Source organism: Melopsittacus undulatus, chromosome 4 (assembly GCF_012275295.1).
Source record: "Melopsittacus undulatus isolate bMelUnd1 chromosome 4, bMelUnd1.mat.Z, whole genome shotgun sequence".
Taxonomy (NCBI): domain Eukaryota; kingdom Metazoa; phylum Chordata; class Aves; order Psittaciformes; family Psittaculidae; genus Melopsittacus; species Melopsittacus undulatus.
In genome coordinates this window covers 34424531-34447325 of record NC_047530.1, presented here as the reverse complement: position 1 = coordinate 34447325, position 22795 = coordinate 34424531, and the positions used below count along the sequence as shown (strand labels likewise).

At 38.9% G+C, this 22795-nt stretch overlaps 1 protein-coding gene across 6 annotated transcripts in view; it reads left to right on the top strand.

Annotated features, from left to right (window-relative positions):
* Positions 1-22795, top strand: part of NRXN3 (neurexin 3) — a 962180-nt gene that overhangs the window by 387039 nt on the left and 552346 nt on the right. For all 6 annotated transcript variants that reach the window (XM_031048774.2, XM_031048773.2, XM_031048775.2 and 3 more), the window contains 4 exons: positions 4174-4555; positions 5895-6085; positions 6552-6725; positions 19417-19536. In XM_031048774.2, the coding sequence (XP_030904634.1) occupies positions 4174-4555; positions 5895-6085; positions 6552-6725; positions 19417-19536 (867 nt within the window). The remainder of the gene's footprint in view (positions 1-4173; positions 4556-5894; positions 6086-6551; positions 6726-19416; positions 19537-22795) is intronic.

Here is a 22795-nt window from a genome sequence, read left to right as displayed (position 1 = left end):
CCTGTTTGACTGCCACCTTCTTTCTTACTGCTTGTTTAGAACAATGCATGGCAGCTACACTTTGCTTGAATTATAAAGCTGTTAGGTTTTTTTTTTTGTTGTTGTTGTTTTGGTGGGTTTTTTTGTTTGTTTGGGTTTTTTGTTTGTTTTTTGTTTGCTTTTTTCCAATTCATTTGTTTGTGTGTTGTGTGCTACTCATATGTTTATACAGAACTAAGAAGCTGTAACTGAATTTATTCCCATGTCTGTGTTATATGAAGTGAACAGGCATCTTTTTAATATTTTAGAGGTTTAGAAACAAGGCACCAGATTAAAGCTGGATGTATTTTGTGCCAGTTTGGCATGGTTTTTCAGTCATTTGCATGCACAAATATTCAGAGTGTCTGTAAATTGGATCCTGTAAATTAGATCAGCCCTGCTTCTTGGAGAATTAGGTTTAGACAATTAATGACCACCTATGGAATATTTTTAATGAAGTGGCTGGCTTGGCTTCTTGGAGAACATCTAAGGAAGACGCAGAATCCAATTTCCCTGGACAGCATTTTGCTGCTGAATCACAAAACCCTCCTGCCACATTCCCCCTGCCTCAGAACAGACCTCAAAACACCGGTGATAAATGACACAGAAATACAGCAGTTACATTCCTCCCCACAACATCTGGCTAGCACCTAAATACTGCTGGATTTTTTTTTGTCTGCTACCACATGAACTAAAGAGCTGTTGATTACTGTAGTAATTATAATACTTCATAGACAGCACAGTGGAGAAATTAGAGGTGAATTCTGCAGGTGGGGCTGACAGCTAATGAGATAAAAAAATACTTGATTTCTCTCTAAGATTTCTTAGGAAAATATATACCTGTACTGATTCTGGTCTTGTAGTGTCATGTCTTTTTCAGTTTTTCAGTGATCTAGTCCTAAATTTCTGCACTGCAACTGCTAGCACCATTGTATTTTACATAAGCTGGTCCCAGTTTTGTCATTTTTCACCTTTCCTAAAATTCTGGGTTCACCTTTTCCAACCTTCTGCACTCCATTTGTACTGCCCTCTACAGTTGAGTTCCCTGTTACAGTGTACTCCAGATTTCACAAACTTGGCTTTTCTCTCCAAGTCTGGCAACAACCTCTTTGAATTTATCTAAAAGTAGAAGAAATGAGAAGAGTTTTCTTAGTTTTTGTCCTCTAAATATCTAAATTTTATTTTTCCAATCTTTTGAAGTGAAGAAGAGGGATTTTTTTTAAGTTTTATTTTGTTTTGGTTTTTTGTTCAATTTTAATGTAAGGAAATATAGTTTGGAAAAGTCAGAAAATGTCATTTTAAAACACTAAATCTGAAATAGCCCCTAACAATCACAGCAGTGGAAGTGAGATGGTTTATTTAAACAAACCTGCCCATATACAGTTTCTGTTACTGTGATCTGGCATTTTTCAAACTAAAGCATTATTACTTCTGGAAAATAACTGTTTTAGAATTTAAAAACACTTGCATTGGTACTGACACTTGAATTTCTAAATAGTCAGAAATATGTGACTCTTTTCAGCTGCTTCTAAGTTTGTCCAGCTGTATCTGCTTGGGTTGAAGCTTTCCATGGCAATGGTGTTTGGATCTAAACTGAAAGACAATTATACACTGCTAAAATTGGGAATAAGTGAAAAAATTAATTGCTGTGCATAATATTTTTTTGTTTAGAATAGCTACTTGAAAGCATTTTTTTTCCTAATATCTGTGCTCAGTTTTGTTGTCTTTGCAAAAATTTGATCACATTGGGACAACACATAAACTGAAAAATGGCTCTTTGTACGTGATTATGAGAGGCACGTTAGGAATAATGTGGTTTAAAGATTCCCTTTTAAAAGACATGGCATGGTAAAAAAGAGGAACGGGACCTCTGTGTAAGGCATGTGAATACAGTCCAATGGAATTGACTTCTCTATCTTAAATAAGTCACTCAAAGTCAGTTCTTTCACAGTTGATCACTAATTGTCCTTATCCACTTGGGAGCTACTCATTTGGGATTGTGGGTCTTATTTCTAGAAGTGCTGAGCCTCAAAATCAGTGAGTGCTCTGAAACTGTTAAATATTCCACTAAATCGGATGCCAAATGTTTCTTTTTTGAGATCCAAAACTATTTATATGTTGATCTTTCTGTTCCTCAGCTTTGTGTATATAAAATTAAGAGTAATATTCCTTAATCTTGCAGGAGTGGTAGAAGAAGAAGGGAATATTTGAGGATAATTTGCATACTGTGCTGCTGAACTTGTGGGGTTGATGTGGCTGGTTGCCAGACACCCACCCAGCTGCTCTCTCACTCCCTCTCCTCATGAGGACAGGGGAGAAAATAGAATGAGAAGGCTGATAAAGATAGGGAGATCGCTTATCAATTACTGTTGTGGACAAAGCAGGCTTGACTTGGGGAAAATTAATTTATTACCAATTAAAAATAGATTTGGATGCTGTGTAACAAGGAGAAAAAGTAAAACACCTTTCCCCACTCCCTCTTTTTCTCAGGTTTTCTCCTTCATTCCTAACTCTTATACCTCCCCCTGACCCAGTGGTGCAAGGGAATGGTGGCTGTGGTCAGTCTTTAACAGTTCCTCTCTGCTGTTTCTTCCTCCTTGCTCTCTTCACCTGCTCCAGTGTTTGTCCTTTCCATTGGTAGCAGTCCATGAAATGCCCCAGTATGGGTCCTCTCCATAGGCTGTCAGGAAAACGTGCTTCAGTGTGGGCTCTCCATGGACTGCAGTTCTTTATGGGAAATACCCTCTGCATGGGGGCCCTCCCTGGGCTGCAGTGTGAGTGTCTGTTCCACTGTGGTCTTCTCCATCAGCTGCTGGAGACTTTCCACTCTGATGCCTGGAGCACCTCCTCTCCCTCATCCTTTTCTGAGCTTGGTGTTTGCAGGTTTTTTAGTTGTTTGTTTTGTTGTGGTGTGTGTTTATTTTTGTACATTTTCCCCATTGTTCCTCATTCACAGGCAGTGTTTTCTGTCCTCTCTTAAACACGCTTTCCCAGGGGTGCCGCCATCTTGGCTGAGGGGCTTGGCCCTCCCCTGAGGTGGGTTGTTTAGAGCTGGCTGGAACCGGCTGTGTCCGTCATGGGGCAGCCCGGAAGCCACCCTGCTGCCAGCGCCTCACCACATAAACTCAATACAACACTGCAGAAAATTCCGTGAAGTAAGAAATAGCAGCAGATTTGTGGCAGAGTTTGAATAATGCTTGTACATTGAATGGTGAGAAAACAAATATTGAGTAGCTCATTAATTTCATATTATTCCTGTTGATGCTCAATGGCATAATGCCTGTGTAGAAGAAACACTGGCTTGTGTGACCACATACTTACAGCTATTTTAATGAAGAGCTACAGATGACTAAACCAATGGTTTTCATTCTGATGTTGCCCAACTTGTCTCTGTACTAGTCTTCAGTTGTATTTCATCTGTCTGTGTGGGTTTGTGTCTGGACTAATGCCTAGCAAGCCAAAACATTTTAAATATGCTTCAAGAGTAGTCTGACATATTGGTATACTGAATAGCGTGAATATTTTAATTGAGGAGTTAAAATCCATCACAGTGTGACAAATAGCCCAAGTGGTAGGTTGATTTCAGTATTTGGAGTTCTTTTTGACTGTTGCATTGTTGTGTGTTTCCTTCCTGCCATGCTTTTAAAACAACAGAAATAACATCAGGCACCAGGAGAGAATAATGGAATAAATATTGGCAGGTTTATAAATGTTCTTGCTTCTCACTCTGCTCTTTTTATATTAATCTATGTTTATTGAGTGTTTTCAGGAAGTGCACTTCAAAGAGATGTTTCAGAATTGTCTGAGCTGTTTGGCAGATGGACTGTTGGATCAAATAGGTCACTGTAGGCTTTAAGGGAGAGATCTAGCCATCTTCAGAAACAAGAAAGCCTATGAAACACAGGGGAAAAATACAGAGCTTGCTGCCCAAGGCCCTTTAGGCCTATCTTCTCTCTTCTGTCACATTTTGGCAACTACTAGACTCAAGCCTCTTCACTGAGATTCTACATATTCTTATGCAAGCTGCTGAACTGTGATCAGACAGGATTAAGTTAGTACTACTATTAGTCTGTAAACTGAAGGGTGAAAGGCTTCATATAACCTGTTACTGATCCCTGGGCTTTCTGCATGTTCCCCGTTGTTTCTGTCCTTCAGGCACAATGGTTGGTGATCACACCCGCTTGGAGTTCCACAACATCGAAACAGGGATCATGACAGAGAAACGGTACATCTCTGTTATCCCCTCCAGCTTCATCGGCCACCTCCAGAGCCTCATGTTCAATGGGATGCTCTACATTGACCTGTGCAAGAACGGTGACATTGACTATTGCGAGCTGAAGGCACGCTTTGGTCTCCGCAACATCATAGCTGACCCTGTGACGTTCAAGACTAAGAGCAGCTACCTGAGCTTGGCCACCTTGCAGGCCTATACATCCATGCACCTCTTCTTTCAGTTTAAGACAACATCAGCTGATGGTTTCATCCTCTTTAACAGTGGTGATGGCAATGACTTTATCGCAGTTGAACTAGTCAAGGGGTAAGTGCTGTAATCTACCAGCTTATTTATAGATAAACTCACTTATTGGTATGCTTAAAATGTTTGCACAAAGAGAAATACACCTCATACTCCTCAGCAAACTGAGAGAACATTGAGTGTGACAGAGTACTTAGAAATAAACACTGAAGCTTAACACTCCTAATTTTATCAATGACTTCCCCCGTCAGTGAGGTAAAGACACTTTTACAGCATAAAACATTAATGTTTTAAGTCGTTTTGGTCTAATTAAGCTAATGTTTTGTCCTGTTAACCTTGGAGAGTAGCACAGAGGAGGAGGAAATGTGCTGAGGGCTCTCTCTTCCCACTTTTTTTTTTCCCCCTTCCTGTAAGAGACTTGTATTTCTACCATTTCTACTAGAGGAAAAAAAAGAGCATGTGGGCTGCTGAATTTGTTTTTCTGCTGGTGATGCTTGAGGAAAAGCAAACTCAGGCAGCTTTTGAGCTGCTATACTCCTTTCACAAGGCTAAGAGCTTATTTTAAAAAAATAAATCTATTGTTAGCTGAACAGTTTTTGATCCTTTGTATTCATCTAGTCAGAGCAGGCATGGTCTCCACAGTTTACTAGTCCTGTTTATTTTACCATAAGTGAAATATAGTTTAATCTGTTTAGTTTTTAACCTTGCACATATTTCTGTAAGTGGGACATTGAGTAATAAAAAAGTAAGAATTGCTAGCTCCTGGTGCTCTACTGGGAGTTGAATTTTGTTGTCTTTTTTTCCCAAATAGACCGTATCTCTTCTATTGTCAAGCAGATTCTGTGTTAGAACTGTAAATAATCCAGGCTAACACTCCCATGACTTCAGTCTTTGTTAGGGTCTTTATGTTTTGCCGAAAGCTTTGTTAATTGTTTTTCAGCTGTTTGAATAAGCTTAGGATCTCATGTGAATTTTAGTACAATAAACTGAGCAAGTTTTCCAGTTATCTTCTTAAGGGAGTTATTCAAAACTCAGAATGAATATGGGGAATATATGCCCCAAAGAAGCATATCCAGTGTTGCTCTCTAATACATTCATTGGTATTTCTAGTTCTAAAAAATCATATATGCACAGGCAGGGGTTTTGTGCATAACCTATTGTTAGGTTCTAATTTCATGCAGATGTTGTAATCTGTAAATGCTACTTTTTATACTTTCTTGGTGGCAGTGAAACAACTATTATCTTTTCAAATCAGTGGCTAATATTTTGGCTTACTAGAACTTTCTAACCCAGAGAGACTTACCTTCATGACTTGTATAAGTTAATTTATCAGCTCTGGCTAGTCACTTCAGGAACACTGGAGATCTTACACAATTTTAACTAGTTCTTGGTATGTTTACAGGTATATACACTATGTGTTTGACCTTGGAAATGGACCTAATGTTATCAAAGGCAATAGTGATCGCCCTCTTAACGACAACCAATGGCACAATGTTGTCATTACGAGAGATAACAGTAACACACACAGCCTAAAGGTGGACACCAAGATGGTCACTCAGGTTATCAATGGTGCCAAAAATCTGGATCTTAAAGGTAAATTATACATGACTGACAGCCTTCTTCTTCATTATTGTGGGGCTCAACTAGTAAACAAGAAAAAGCTCTCAGGAACTGTGCATTACAGAACAGTAAATCTGGAATTTGCCAGTTTTGGATTTCACATTCATTTTTTTCTTTCTCTGCAACTTAATGTACCAGAATAGGTTGTCATATCTTGCTTTATCATAAATTGTCATGCTACATTTTTTTCTAGTTAGGATTATTTTTTCAGGTTCTGTTTCATTTGTTTGTGGGGGTTTTTTGTCTTTTTTTCATTTGTTTGTTTTGTGGGGTTTTATTTTTATATTTTGTTATTGTGGGGGGTTTTTGTAGTAAGAAAGGAGTCAGAAATGACTTTGTGAGCATCTATTCAGCTTGTTGTATTCATGTTGGGTGTGGGGAAAATGTACTCTAAAAGGTATGTAACATCCTCCTTGTATGTTTACCCCTTTTCCTCTAGGTGATCTCTACATTGCTGGCCTAGCTCAAGGCATGTATAGCAACCTCCCGAAGCTAGTAGCATCACGTGATGGATTTCAGGGCTGTCTAGCTTCTGTGGACTTGAATGGGCGTCTGCCTGATCTAATCAATGATGCTCTGCACCGCAGTGGGCAGATTGAGCGTGGATGCGAAGGTATACTTGATTTCAGAGAAGTTCTTCTCTAGAACCTCCACTTCACTGCTGCTCCCTGTGCATCTGCTTGTCCACCTTACTGTCCATTTCACTAGTTTGCTTTCACTATGATATCCTTCAGTACACTTGTGTTTTCCAAATGCTACCAAATGCAGCTAAATGATGGTGAGCTTCTGTGAACGCCTTACAGTGGCAAGAGTTCTCTTGCATACTCATCTCTATGAAGTGGTACCTCCAGTAGAGGAGAGGATTATACTGGGATGGACTACTACTTACTAATACTTTTCTCAGAGTTGTTTATTAAGGTTGCATTACCCTTAAAATACTTTGAAAGAAGTTCTGAGCCTACAATTCACTTGTGCTTCAGAGCACCCTTTTTGGGGATCCTCGGAAGTAAATATTTTGAAGACCAAGTAAGAGATGGGAGAAATGGAAAGTAGGAGGAACTGAAGGGTGAAGTCTGTACCAAAACAGAAGTTGCTTTTTGAGGAGATGGGCCTCCAGTGAAAGCACTGGAGGCATTCTCTCTACTGTATGGGAAACCTTTCTCATCTGTAGTTTTACTTTTCCAGCCAGTTTAGAAACAAAAGGGATGAGCGACTTTTTGGAGCATGTCAATAGTACTCATATCTTGAAGATTCTTTAAATACTGTTCTTGCCAAGTTCCCATTAATTAAAAGAATATTGACATCAGCAGCACTTACTCAGTATCATGCATATGGCATCAGTTGCCAAAGCACTTGGGACACTTACCATCAAAACACAAGGTTTTGCTAGCCTTGTGAAGTGAAAATTATCATTATGCCTAGCTCCACTGAATACCAGTCTTCTGTGTTGGCTAGCAGTTACTAGAGGATGATAGTTCTCTCAGTAAAGTTGTCTGGCATGCATGTTTGCTAAGAAGATGTATGTCCTAAACTGATTCTTCCAGACAGGACTTTGCAAGGTGAAATTACTCCTTGATCGTATTTCCCTATCGTGTCAAGATTACAGGTTAATCATGCTGAAACCTTGCAACTTGTCTAGACTGTCCCTTCTTAGGATTGAAAGTATTATCTCAGAGCTGTCTTTGAGTATTCATGAAACACCTGATTGGCAGTCCAATTATATCCTTATACTATATTCATTGTCTCCCAGTGTTCTGGTTGGGTGAAAGGCTGTTCTTTTTTTTTCTCTCTTTCTGATGTATTTAATCAGGTCTGTTAACCACATTGTTTATTGTGGAACTGAGCATAGTGTAGTGGAACCTGTGGCTTTGCCGATTTGTGGCACAGGCAAAATGCCAAAATTACACCTTTTCTATGTTGCTCACAGAGTTCAAGGAGAATATTGCTTTTGGGTTTTTCTGGAGATGTCTTTTTTGATTGTTCTCTGTGCACTCAAAGTTCTTTAATAGAGATTTCTGGTAATTCTTCTGTTTAAAATTAGCTTCATCTGTTATCTGTATAGCCTGCATGTTCTCTACTAGCTCTTCTCCTTTGGAGGACATCATTAGACTAACCAGTGTGCTTGACAGGATGATAGCTACCACACTGACTGTTTTCTGTTTTGATGTGTCCTGTAGGACTGTTGCTTTTGGCAAAGACTTTTGTGGCTTATTATGTGGAAGAAGAGAACCCAGGAGTGTCTGAAATGTCAAATGAGCCTGTGGAGTTAAAACTCCACACCACATAGCCCTTCTTTTTTGTGTGTAGTGGTCTTACGTATTTTTATTGCTGCACTTCTGAGTTTTTGGAAACAACAGGCAGTTCTTCGTTGACTTGGAGGTCTGCTCAGATCTAAAGTGGCAGCTTTTGTTTCCCCTGAAGGTATTCAGCAAAGCCAGAAATCTTCTGGCTGCCTGGTGTGTGAAATTTGTTCTATGTTGACGTACTATGAGAACTATGTCACATAGTTCTCATAGTACATAGAACTATGTACTATGACGAACTATGAGAACCATGAGTTTTCATGGTAATGACATTATACCAAAACATTTATTTATGTTTCATGGAGTTTTTCTAGCTCTCATGCCTAAAGATAAAAAGGGTAGCGCCTACCCCCTACCACCAAGCAAAAAATGGCTTGGTGAGAGGGCCTGAAAGAAAAAGCACAAAAGGTAGGGAAGTAGTTAAGACTTAAATGGTCCTTGTGTCATGACCAGTCTGGTCAGTGTACCAAGCATTCTGAAGAGATGAAGTCAGTTCTCAGACTTCATGGTGGGGGCCCACTTCTCCTGGAAGCTTGCAGGCAAGTCTGCCACCTACTTTGGCAGATGTACAACCTTTTATGGAGGTCAAAGATATTGCATAATTATTGAGTACTTCCTGCATCTGAGGTATTTTTTCACCTCTTTATTGATTTGCCATATGTTCTGCTGTGTTTTTGTTTCCTTTATTTGGTCATCCTTATGTTGCTTACCGTGGGCACTAGAACTATATGAAATTCAGCTGCGTATTCTAAATACGTTCACCCCATTTTACCACCAGCTGACCAAACCTAACAGCAGTGGTTAAAGAACATTGCATTTCTTCTACAAGGCAATTTTCTATATGCTTTAGAGATGTGGTAGCAGCTTTTGCTCTTCCCTTTTTCTCACCTGTTCCACTGATAATAGCTTATGACAAAGGAGAGTGACTATTACTAAACTGACTGACACTGTTCCAGATGTTTTGGACCTTTTTTTGTCCTAACTGAATCTTTGTCCAGATCCTGCAGTAAAATCATAATCTTGTGCTACTTTCCATGAAATAGTAGAGTTAACCTTTGGAATTCACTTGTACTTGAAAAGCATGAATGACACATACAGGGTGGATAATCAGAAACTCATTTTGCATACTAAGCAGTATGTAGAAAAAAAAAGAAAATCTAATCTCGTGCTTAAAATCTCACAGCAGGATAATGCCAGAAAGGATGACACCTTTCATCTGCTAAGTAGTGAAACTTCAAATCTGGCAATACTTCACTTCCTCAGTAGAATCAAAGGTTGTCTATAGAGGAGAGGAGAGTTAATTTACTTCATGATGGCATGACAGCTCTCCTGTTCTTTAGGCTTTTGTATTCTGTTGTCACAGTGCTACTGGATTTATGGAACAACAAATAATAAGGTTTGCTTCAGCTCAACTACAAAGATGATGGGGACTTGGGCAGCTATGGAAAGTTCTTGTATGTTACATAGAAATTACTTTGTTAGAATATGTGTCAAAGGAGGTGCATGAAGAAATGAATTCTCCTCCTCTTTCCACTCTTTCTCCCCCCCCCCCTTCTTTTTCATTGTGTTTAGAGAACGCTGGGGATTTTATGGCTTTATAGTAATAGAGAAGTTTGATAAGTGGAAAGAAAAATCTGACTAGCTGAAAAGGGAAGCTAATTGCCATCTTGAGTCATTTCTGAGCTGTAAAACAATAGCAAAGATTTAAAATGTTAAGCTTCATAGGAATCACAGGAAATGGTATCTGTACATGCCAATTCTAATTTATTGGATTGCAAATGTAAAAGGAGACAATGGGAAAAAGGGAGAGCTATCACTGTCTTCAATATCATCTGTGATATTATCACTTTTTAAGGACAGAAGGTTATAAAGGTGAGTATGCACTTCTCAAGTACCCATCATTTGAGCAATGGGGTCAGTGATTTGGTGTTTTGTTGTTCCCATTGTGCTGTATGATAGAAATTTGTAACCTTCAGTGGCAAGGAATTCAGGAGCTGCTGCCTGTACTCCCATCTTTGTCCTCTGTTTTTTCCATGCTGAAAGAGAAAACTTAGAATCAAGGTATAACACATCAAAAATCTATGTGGCTTCCTTGTGAACTGGACTCCTTAAAAAAAAAAAAATTAAAAAAAAATCCTATGGCTAAATGAAAGAGGATCAGTGGTTTTGTTTTGGTTTGATTTTTTCATGCTCTACTTTTTCAGAAAGTGTGCTTGAATCTTTAGGCAGTCAGACTTGGTAGATTTGCGATTCTCTTTTGCCATGTGGGCTATGATTTGACTGCAGATAAGATTATTCCCACCTAGGTAAAAGAATGAGTTTGTACTTCTGTCTTTTTTGTTGATTGCTGTAACGAGATGGGTTATTTGGGTCTAAAGCCTGAGCTCTTTGCCTGTTGATGCAAGCTTTCCTAAGGATGTGTTGAAATCCATGAGCAGGCAACAGCGTATGAGAGAGCAAGGTTTTACTGTCACTTTGTATCCAGTGTCAAGTTCAGTACCTGGGATAAACTGAGGTTGTCATCTTCCAGAGTTATTAGCCTCTTATGGTTTTCTGGCAATAAATCCACTTTGGACAAAAAGCCAGGGCAGTCTGTGCTTTTATGAGAGACAGAAGATTGAGGTTCAGATCCAGAGCCTGAAAGTAAAACAAAACTAAAATAATTCTTGACTAATGTACTGAAAGTCAAATAGATTTTTTTTTTGTTTAAATGGATTCTAAGTATTTCTCAAATGGGACAAAATTTGTCTTAAATTATCGGTAAATGCTGAAAGATGAGTGTTAAAAATGTGATTTTTTTTTCCCTTCTATTATCTGTAAATTCTCTGACCTTGTGTGTGTGCGTGTGTGTGTGTGTGAATAAAACACATTTACTCTCTCATCTGTGGTTTTGTTATCTGTTGCTTGGTTGGGTTAAAGTAACCATGTTCCTTTGTGTGCTTGTTGCTTATGTTGTCGTCCCTGCATGTAATAATTATGTACATTGTCTGTGGTGGTTATACCAACTCCTTTAATTTGTTTAAAGTGATGTGACCCTCATTTATCTGCCTTTATACTAACTTGTTATTATTTTTTGCTTTTTTGTTTTCTTTTTTATTTTTTGCTAACAAAGTTGAGTTGACCAAAGCTGACCTGCAAGGTAGAGAAGGTTGTTCTTCCCCATTACTGATTTGAACTAAGATGCTTTTATGTAACACTTGGTGCCTTTTACTGGATGCAGTCACACCTCTGAGACAGGAACAGAATGATAAATGCCAGCCACTCTGAGGGGCTATCTGGGTTAAAGAAGGACATGGCAAAAAAAAATTAGGTGTTTTCGTTAACCTCAGGGGTTTGGCTGTATCAGTCTCTGAATTATCCATAAGAGCACAGGTTGATTTCCTGAAATGCGTAATGATTGTTCAGGCAAGTAGCTGCTGTTTATAGAGACATAGAATGCCCTCAGAGCTTTACAAAACAGAAAGCTGACTTGAATTTTTCAGTACTGATCTTAAGGAGTGAGACCAGGAGATAAAAGCTAATTTTTTAACTTAGACTTTGAAAAAAATAAAACTCCTCAGAAATAACTTTCTGGAATTTCAGTAAAACAAAGGATCTCTTAACTACAAATTTCCTTAGTAGTTAGATAACATTTTACAAGCCATGATTGATCAAACATATGAGTAGTCATGCCTGGTCCTTTTGTACCTGCTAATTTTTGTACCTTTCAGAGGTCTTTTTTTGAATCTCCTAGTGGATAGTCTGATTTTTTTATAAAGCAGATAGAGCTTTTTCATGATGTTGATCCTCATGTGAAATTCTGACTATTATTACTATTGCCTGCTAAGTCAAAAGGGATTAACCAATGATTTTTGTGGTTGCCAAAAGGACTATGTGCAACATGGTAAAATACTAAAGCTATTCGAGTGAAAGCCATTCAAGAAACAGAGAGTAGCTTCAGCAGGAAAGGTGGGGAAGGGTGGGTGGTGTATGGAATTGATAGAAACCAAAGATGGCTAAAGAAGGAGAGGCCAGATAGTATTGGAGAATATGCCACTTGAATTACAGAGAAGATGATGGAGTAAAGAGTGTTGGCAGCAAACCAGTATCACAGAATCACAGAATTGTGAGGGTTAGAAGGGATGTTTGGAGATCAGCTAGTCCACCCCCCCGCTCAAGGCAGAGACATCTAGAGCAGGTTACAAAGGAATGCATCCAGGTGGATTTTGAATGTTGCCAGAGAGGGAGATTCCAGGATCCCCGGTGGGCAGCCTGTTCCAGTGTTCTGCCAGTATGAGGAAGGCTAATTCTTAGGAGACATGTAGTGAAGGAGGGCTTAATAGTACAATTACATTAGCAGTTGTTAATGGACAGAAGCATATTAGGAGGCACCCCCTTACCCAGCAGATAAAGATACTGTTGGCCTGAGATAATTTTAGCCATTGGATGTATATGAAACACTGAATCTGAAAGATTTTAACAGGTAGACAAAAGTTAATATCATGTTTTATGCTCCATGCGTGTGGAACATCTGACTGTATCCACGTTTGTTGGCATCTCTGGCCTATTTCCAGCTGTAAAAAGTCAAAGTGCTCTGTTTTGCAGGTGTTAGGGATTTAGATAAATATCAGGTGCTGCCTCTAGGGGATTTCTGAAGTTTAGGTAAACAAAAGTGGTAAAGGATGAGATTTGAAAGACTAGGAAGGATATGTGGATTGATACCAATGTGAGGAGAAAAAGCACCCTGGAGCAGGCTGGGGTGTAAATAGCTTTAGGATTAAGGTATTCTGTACCATCTGTTTAAACTGGAGAAGGGAATCTGGGACTTGCATTGGACATCAGCAAGTAGCATTTGTTTATGGCCACAGCTGCTGTTGTTCTCTCTGGTCATTTCTTTGTCCATTGGAATTCAGAATACATGACCAGAAGTTCTTGCTTGATTTTATGATGGCCATTGAAGTGGATACAGCAAGACAAGGTCGTGAAAGAAACAAATTTGTTTGTTGTTTTGATTTTTCCTCAGAACTTCAAGGCTAACCACAGCTGTGAAGATTATTCCAGCTCAAGCTCATATTGTTACAGAGGTTTTAGCACTATAGGAATATTTGCCATTGAGATTGAAACACCTGATCACATTGAAGCCTAAAGGGAAGTGTTTGTCTTGAGTGCATAATGTGACTTATTGGCTTTTCAAGAAACCAACCTTTGCTAAATAGGTTTCAGAATAGGCCGTGAGGCCTAGTACTTCTGTACTGTTGTGATTTGCACTGGGGAAGGACATTTTTCCAATTGATGGTATTTTTCTTGTTCGCATATAGCCCTTTCAGTTTTTCCTTTCTGCTTTTAGTTTCTGTGTCTGAATACTGTTTACTTCTTCAACATCCTTTGCATCTCCCTGTCCCACCTCATGTCCAGGCATACTCCCTTTTATGCAGTTGACTTTTTGTTTTAAAGCTGGGGTTTTATTTGGCTTGGGTATGTGTTTGGGCGCTTTGCTCAAGACCTTTGAGGTTGTTAGACATGGAGAGTGGCAGGATGAAAAGAGACAGGAAGATGGGTATATGTCAGGCTTCATGGAGCAAAAATTCCCACCACCTTGTTGATCTGTGGATTGCCATTGCTGCTGATTCCCTTCTCCTGTCGCATTGAGGTAAATGGTGGTTTTGTTTGTTTTTTGTAAGAGACTTGCATATTTATTATTTTAATTAGTCCCAGTCCCTGAAGTTTTTAGGCCAGCCATGTATTTGGAACAGGACTCTGGGTCATAACTGTCATCAGGTGAAAAAAGAGTTCAGGTTCTGTTGAGGCACTGGAATAAACAGCTGTTTTTTCAGGGGACTGCAGAATGCTGGCTTTTAAGTTATTTCTGACAATGGGTAACTTTATGGAATCTGCTAGATGTCTAAACTTATTTAGGTGATAAAAAGGATGGTGAGTTCATAACAAAATCTGGAATTGAGAGAGCTCAAAGAGCTGGCCTTGCAGTCCTTGAAAGTCCCTTTTGTTTTTTTAGGTTCTGGTTTGCTAAGTAAAAGTTACTCTGTGATATTTCTGCTTTCTACTACCTGAGACTCAAAAGTCAGGATCCAGCTTCCTGAATCATGCACTGAACCTTGACTATACTTTAGTTTCTGATATTTGTGCACAGTAGGTGTCAACATGCTACCATTGGTATTTGACAGTTACAGCATGAGAGATATGGTCCATCCAGTACAGTGATGGTTCCATGAGACTCAGTCTCAATTTTGCTCCCTTTTTACTCAGAAAAATAATAAATTCAAAATTATTCTAAAATTGGAAAACTTGGCTGTATTAACTTCATTTTCTCCTTAACCTTCACAGTGAGTGAGAATGTCCTAGAACAGGTTTATATTCTGCCTAGTGCATATGGTTTCCAAGACCTGATGCCTCTCTGAGCTGTACTGGACCTGAACATTGAATTAAAAAAAACCCCAAAACAACAAAAACAAAACAAAAAAAAACCCAAAAAACCCCAACCAAACAAAATAATCTCTCCCCCCCCTGCCAAAAAATTTAAGAAAGTGGTAGAGGGGTATGTAGTGCTTTGATGGCATTTACAATTTAGGAACTATAGAACAAAAGAAACACCTTATTCTACACAAACAGTAAAGATATCTTGTGTGTGTTACCTTCCTTTTTCTTCCTAACCTCTTTGAAAGTACAAGGATGAAAAACGGGAGCATCTGTGGAGATAGAGAGTGAAAATGAATCCGTGGTGCCATTGAACCTGATCTGCTGCAGATCTCATTTTACTGAGAAAATAATGGCAGCACAAATGTGTAATCCCTTTCAATAGCAGTAAATTTTGAATGTGTGAAGGAAGGTGTTATGTGCAGGACCACGAATGGTTTGCTTAGCCTAATGCTTATTGCTGGTTAGGATCAAAGCACAAGGCAGTTATGTTGTAATCCTGCAGTTGCTGTGTAAATTGATTCTTCATGTAACTTGGAAGAATAATAAAAACTATACTGTCTTTTATTCATAAAGTTCCATTCTCTGCAAAGAGCTTTTAAATGACACAGGAGGAATGACTTCTCTTGCCAGTGAAAAGCACCCACCTGCAGGATGAAACATGGCAGTTTTAGCAATGCACAGCAGTAGAATTCAAATATTTTCTTTTCAGGGCAAAGAGAAACCTACCATACAGCTGAAATTGCAGGAAAGAATTAGGGACATAAGTAATTTTTCCAAGCAGAATATGGATCTGGCTACTGTACTCTTCTAAGATTATTTTCTTCAAATACCTAGTGGTAAGACTAATAAACCATATATTACCTAGGCAATTTGGAGGAAAAGTATAACACTGGACTCTGTCCCAGTGAGGGAGACCCAACAATATCTTAGATTTTGCAAGTCCTTATATACTGAGCTGTTCCAGTAGAAATTAGAGATGCAGAAATAAAGATCAAATGGACATTGTTGAAGAATTCTGCTTCGCCATTTCATATTCCAAAGGAGCTGCCTCTGTTGCTAGACTTAATCTGTAAAGGAGGAGACAGCAAGTCACACTTCTGCTAGTAGGAATGCTTTTCTGCACTGGGGACTTCACTTTCATTCTGTATCTAGTGACCATTCACTCCCCCTTTCCACTGTGTATGTGGCATGAAGAAGACAATGTGCCAAGCCCAGCTACCAACAGACAACAAAAACAAGGCCTTTGAAAATGCACTCAATGGAAATAGCAAATGTTATCAGGATGTTGGAGTTTTAAGGAGAAAATGAAAATCAGCATGCATACTTTGTTAATTAAAAGGACAATTTGATTTATCAGGCGTCTCTCAGATTATTATGTGAAGACTAGTTCTGAAACTGCTTTTAAATATTTCAGCTGCTGTGTTGCCAAAGGAATGAGATTAAATATAGACCTTAGCTCTGATGGCACTCATAATTTAGAGCCAATTCCACTGCTGTATGTATGAATTGTCATCTTCTCTTTCCTTGTTTGTTGGCACTAAAGGGCATGTGCATGGTAGCACAATCTTCATGCTTTATAAGCCTTCCTGTGCTTCTGTCGCTCTCTAATCCAAAATCCTAATCCCCTGTGACATTCCTGTTAGTTGCTCCGAACAAAATTCTGTTGCCACAGATGGAGGATTATGATGACTGTAAGCAGCAGGAGCAGATGAACTGTGAGAGACAAAGATCCTTTTAACGTACAAATGGCCCATAGTACTAAGGAGTGAGGCAAAGCATAATACCCAGTATCTATGTTGTGCTGTCATAACTGGCTCTAAAGATGGCAGATCAGGCTTCAAGCTTCCTTGTGCTATTGTTAGGCTTTCAAAATTGCTCATTTTTGTGGTTTGGTTGTTATTGGTTTTGTTTTTTTTTTTTCTCTCTTTTAGGTTTTTTTTTCCCCTCTCCTTTTTCTTCCCTTCTGGCTGTTTTGAATGTAGTTTCCATCTTCACTGACAGGTGCTGGAAAATATAATTCAGAAACCACAATACTGGTCATGAATTCAAGTCCTTTGGCTCTCTAAACTCTCTCACTACAAGCACCTCAAGCCACAGATACTAGGCCTCATGCATTATTCCTTGAGTAGGGTACTCATGAACACCTAGACAAAGGATATCCTCATTAGATAATGCCCCTTGTCAAGTCCAGTTACTGATTAAAGCACTTTTGGAAGAGTGTAGGAAGAGAGGGGAAATGTCATTGAAAATGCTCTTCTGCTGTGCTTCTATGTAATAGTTTTTACAGTTGATGCTGTAGCAAATTTGTGTAGAGTCACAATTACTTTCTGGTTTTATTTTTTAAATATATATAACTTGGTTGTTTATACCTCTAGGAATTCATATTTATATTCATATTTATATTCACATTCATATTTAGGGTCAGAGGTTAGATAATGGAATAATAAGGTATAGGAGATGCATTGGTTCTTTATTCCTTATCCTCAGATAACGCAGGCATGTTAGGCAAAATGACAACTAGTATTCTGTTGCAGATTGTTAAATTTCATCCCTTTTTGCTGCGCTAGAGTAAGTCTGAACTTAGTACCAGACCCTAGCCTGGTGCATATGTATCTATACAGGTATATTTGTGTGGTTTGGAAGTGTAAAGGAGCATAATGGCAGGAGCGAAGTGTGTACATACATGTGCCTACTAGCCCACTCTGTGAAGTCTGTCATCACTGTTGTAATCTCAGAAGTGATCTGGTAACATTGTGCCAGGGAGACCACTGGGATTCATACAGCTGCAAATAAGAGTCAGGTGGGTGGGAAGAATAAGCAAAGTGGAGGAGAAAAAATTTGTAAAATGCTGCTCAACTTTCACTATGATAACACAGTTGTTTTGCTGAGGCTGCTCCTGCTGCCATCTCTTTTCAGTAGGTGAATTTTCTTTCAGGAAGTTTGTTGTCTGCTTTTATTATCCGCACTTATGCTTCTTCCTAGAGGTTTGGGGTTTCTTTCTTTTATTTATTTATTTATTAACGCTATAACAGATTGCAGAAGAATCTCAGGTTTTTGTTAATGTTTGGTTAAACTCTCTGCCTACTGATAGTCACATGTTCCTTCTCATTGCAAGAGAGATCTAAAGAACCACAGATAGCTAAAAAGCTACTGAAATTCACCCATCTTGAAGCAGGGAAAGAGGATCTAGTGGGAGGAATGGGAACTCTGCAACAAAACTATGTTGGGAGGATCGTGGCATGACACGGGACTTCCAGTTAGATGTAGGTTCTATGAAGCATTTTTGATATTCAGATTCAGGTGAAGGTTTCAATATGGATTAAAACATTTGAAAATGCTGTCTCCACTTTGGTGTGTCCTATTTACTTTATAAAGTATGGATGGTGAAGTTAATGTGATGAAAAGGTAAGGATGAAGGATAAGATGAGCTTTATAGAACTGCTGTTATGGTTATGTGACATAAGATGCTGGTAGAATAGTTGTTTCTTTATCCTCATGATATTGTCTTAGACTGGAAGTGGTTAACGAACTGACCTAAGGCAGCCTAGCCTGTTGTTTCTCTATCATCTACTCCATTTCTTTTATTTGTTGTTTTCCAACAGTTACAGGATATAGAATAGTAGGTATGCTAACTGTAGTTGTACATTTTATTTGAAGTAGTGCACAATAGGAACAGCATACCTTTGTCTAGAATGGTGAAGACAAAATTCTTTCACAGGAATTAACTTCTAAACTCATATTCTATGGCTTGCAGCTTCATGTCTGCTCTTAAGTGATTCAGAATCCAGCTATGTCCTTGTGGATAACATACTAGATGTCATTCAGAATCCCTGTGATCTGAAGATCATTTTTCTGCTTGTTGCTTGGATTATGTCTTTACAAGTTTATGTGGGTAGGACAGAAACTGTTAGCTCCAAATTGCAGAATAGAGGCTGTTCTGTTAGTAGTGGCTACTTCTTCCTTTGCTTCCCCCAAAGGCCATGGAAACTAATGCAGTCCTGAATAGAGAAGTGTCATGGACTAATGTCATGCCCTTCTGAGGACTTTATTGGCATGTTCACAGTCTCCGGGTTGGTTGGTTTGTTTTTCCTTAACCTGTAAAGCAAAATTGTAGCCATCTGAGGCTTCAAAACTTTAGTTTGAACCCACATATCAGGGTTCTTTGGGTAGGATGAAGCGTTGGTTTTGGGCCCATTTCTTAGCCTTAATTTCTACAAGGGGATCACACTTCCAAGGAAGCATGACAACCTGGCAGTGTTTGTTATCCTTGCATCACACCATATTTTACAGTAAATTATTTGTGCAAGCACTGAACATTCAAGTTGGACCTGCCTAAGGGGGAATATGTTGATGTTCACTCCTTGCTCTGTGTTAGTATGCTGTTTTGTCATGTACAGTTGTCCTTGTGCTCTTTTTACCTCAGTTTCTTGCATGTCCAAGAACAGAAAAATGTTTGGTTAGTGTTTTTTTTCTCTTCTGCATGAAGATCCTGATAATAATGGCAACAATGAATTGGAGACTTTGTGAGCCTGAATAAAATGATTCTCTCAGCTTTGTTTCACCCTTTTCTTGTCATCCCTTCTCCAGGACCAAGTACTACCTGCCAGGAAGACTCCTGTGCAAATCAGGGCATCTGTAATCAGCAATGGGAAGGCTTCACCTGTGATTGCTCCATGACTTCGTATTCTGGGAGCCAGTGTAATGACCGTAAGTAGGCTTTTCCATTAGATTGATGACCTGTGAATTCTGATGGATGAGAGCGAAGAGAACACCTAATTAGTTTTACTTTCAATTAAAGTACAACTTTCCTAGTGTCACAGCCAAACTTGGTTTCCTGGCAAGTTTCTTAGAAGCATACAGCAGTTTATTTTTTCTCCTTGTTGAAATGAAAATGTGCAATTCAGTATATGTTGGGTTTGGTTTTCTTTTGGTTTGTTTTTTTTACTTCTTTTTAAAAGCTAACTCACCCAGACCAGTGATGGTAATTGATGTTAACAGAATTCCTGGTTTCTCTAAACCAGGAATGACTTGTATGTATCGTGTGAAACATTTCATAGGTAGAAAACGGCTAGGTTTTGTGTACTCAGTTATGCTTTGAGATTTTCCCTGCCCATGGCAGGAGAGTTGGAACTAGATCCTTAAGGTACTTTCCAACCCTAACTTTTCTATGATTCTATGTTTTTCATGCAAACCTTGGTGACAAAGACATGGAATTCATGTAAAACTGAGTGGTTTTCTAGATTGTCTTCTACTGAATCACTAGCTGTTTGCTAAGATGAAAAATTGGGCGCTGTTTACTAGAATGTTCAGTTAAAACTGAGTGATCAATTCAGCATACGCAACAGTACTGTGATTCTTGGCGTATTGATTCACTTCATCTCAAAACATTGGATGTTCTTCTTAGTTTATTATTATTAATATCTGATAAAATGATTGAACAAAAACCTGAAGTCTTCCTTTAGGGGGCAAATAATCAGCTTTCAGACATTCCCTCTGCTCATCCTGTTATGGTCTTTGATCCTGCCTGCAGGGAGCAAATCAGTTCAGCTCTACTCTCCCCATTTTAGTTATTTAAGGCAACACTTAGTCCCTTTCTCCCTCCCCACTCTGAGGCAGTTATGAGTACTGTAGGAAGTATAACATGAATACTGTAGGAAGTATAACAGTTGGCTTCAAGAATTTGGTTACTGTGTCTGTAAATTTTAAGACAAAAAGACTTATAGTTCACTCTGACCACCTGCATCTCACAAGCTGCTGCTTTTCATTACGGGTATTTGTGGTAGACTTTATTAGGGGTACCAGCAAGGTCTGCACAATATTGGTGCCACAGCACTGTCATATCTGCAACACTTCCTCTAGAAGTTTGAGATGTAGCTGAATTGATAGTGCATATGACAAGCTGTTTGACATGGTGACAGTCTGTTTCTGCGGAAGGCCCAAAAGCCTGGTTTTCCAAGTCACTCACAAAATGTAGTGTTACCTGCATTGATGTCCCCTTTCTCCCAGCATAGTTCTCACAAACAGATACTGGAAAGGTCTGCCAGCATTCATACTTTGACAGGGATTGTATAAGAAGGGTACTGCGAACACAGATTTATAGGCTGGTAATGCACATCTGGTTTTGGGTTGTTTTGGAATCCAGACTCCTTTGGGCACAGAAGAAACATTTAATCATTTGGCTCCAGTTTTCTGCACTTCTGTTTTGATTTGCTTTTGTCAGTTGGACACCCAGTTTTGCATTCTCACACTACTTGTTCAGTCATTCTTTTTAGACAAAATAGCACAGCACATAATAAACCTGTTATGTAAAGGAAATGTTACTTTCAATCCTATTGGGCTGCATTTAAGTACATGCCCAGGAAATTTCTGAGGCAATTATTGATACTGTCAGTTTTGTTTCTAATGTGTTGGGTTTCGCAGCTCCAGAATGTTGCAGTGCCCTTGTTATGCCATTGCTAATGACTTGAAGCAGGCTCTGAAGTGTCAGAAAGCCAAGTTCCTGTATCTGTAATTTGGGATTCCTTGCTGCTTTTAGAACTGGCAGCTGGAAACCATGCAGAGCAAAAATGGGAGTTTGTTATGAGTGGGGGTGAAGTGGGTGACACAATAGTCAGCTTCCCAATGTCAGGCTGACTGGTGATTTATAACTGCTCACCTGAGGATGTGCATTTCAAAATGCTACAGAGAGGTAAGTCACGTGGACTCCTGGAAAACAACAGGGCTTCAGCCAGGATCTTCAAAAAGTGCGTATATCATTCTTTTTGTTTGTTTAGGATTTTTGTCATGTTTGCAATATATCAGGAAATTGAAGACATAGCTCTACTCCTGTTTGCATGGTGGCAGTGAGAAGTTGGGTTGTATAAAAGAAGACGGTTTCCTTCCTGTTCCTATCTGTTAGATATGGTTGCTATACCTGAGTCCAATGGAAATGCAGGCACTTGCATGTTCATTGAATTAAATGTTCTTTAGACTGGATCTTAGTGCAAGTAATGGCAGTGGGGAGATAACATCTGTGTAACCTGAAGCCTTGTTATTATTTAGAAATGCATCTGGCTCTTTGGTAGAGGTTTGGTTTTGGTTTTTTTTATATATTTTTTTGGCCACAGGAGTTCAATTGTATTAATTTAGTAGATAGCTATTTCTATTTTATGAGCAAATTGTGGTCTCCTACTGATGTAAATATGGAATATTGAAGTCGGTAGAACAGGTTTAGATTTACACAATGGAAACATTCAGTAAGTCCTCCTTTTGCTACTATGTTTTGTCTTTCCTTTTCTGTTCATCAGTTCAAGCATTCACAGTGGAAATTTTGTTTCCGTGTGTTTGTTGCAGAATATTTCAGTGCCTCTGAGACAGATAAATGCCATTGCTGGTATTCTTTTTATTGCTAGGGTAAACTTTGGAAAGTTGTCCAGTCTTATCAGTACTCAAGAAAGTTTTGTGTGGCAGTATGTTTTTGCTTTTAATTTTTTGCCCCAGCACTGGGTCATTAAGCTTTCCAAATCAGATGCAACAGGTGAAGGTGAAGGAGAAGCACAGGTTCCAGAGATGCAAGTCAAACACCTATAGACATATTTCTACATTTACTGGTATTGTGTAACAAGATTTACATCCTTAGTTGAGATGATACAACCTTCATGTTTAGCTGTTGTGTAGCTCTGTTTCAGATGTTCTTTACGCTGTAGGAGTTAAGATTCCTCAGAATGAAAAATTAATGGAAGCTATGGGCATAAATTCAATTTTAATACACTTCACTTTGAATTGTATCATTTCTTATACCAATGTTAAAAATCAAAAACAACAAAAAAAAAACAACCCACAAACACCCCATGCCCTCAAGTTTACTTGAGAAGGTCTGTTGTACAGAAGTGAATTTAAAGTTGTGCCCTGCATACTAACCAGTTCTAACACCTATAAAGAAGTTAGAAGTGATGGTACTCTTCAGGATATGCTGGATTCATTTTCC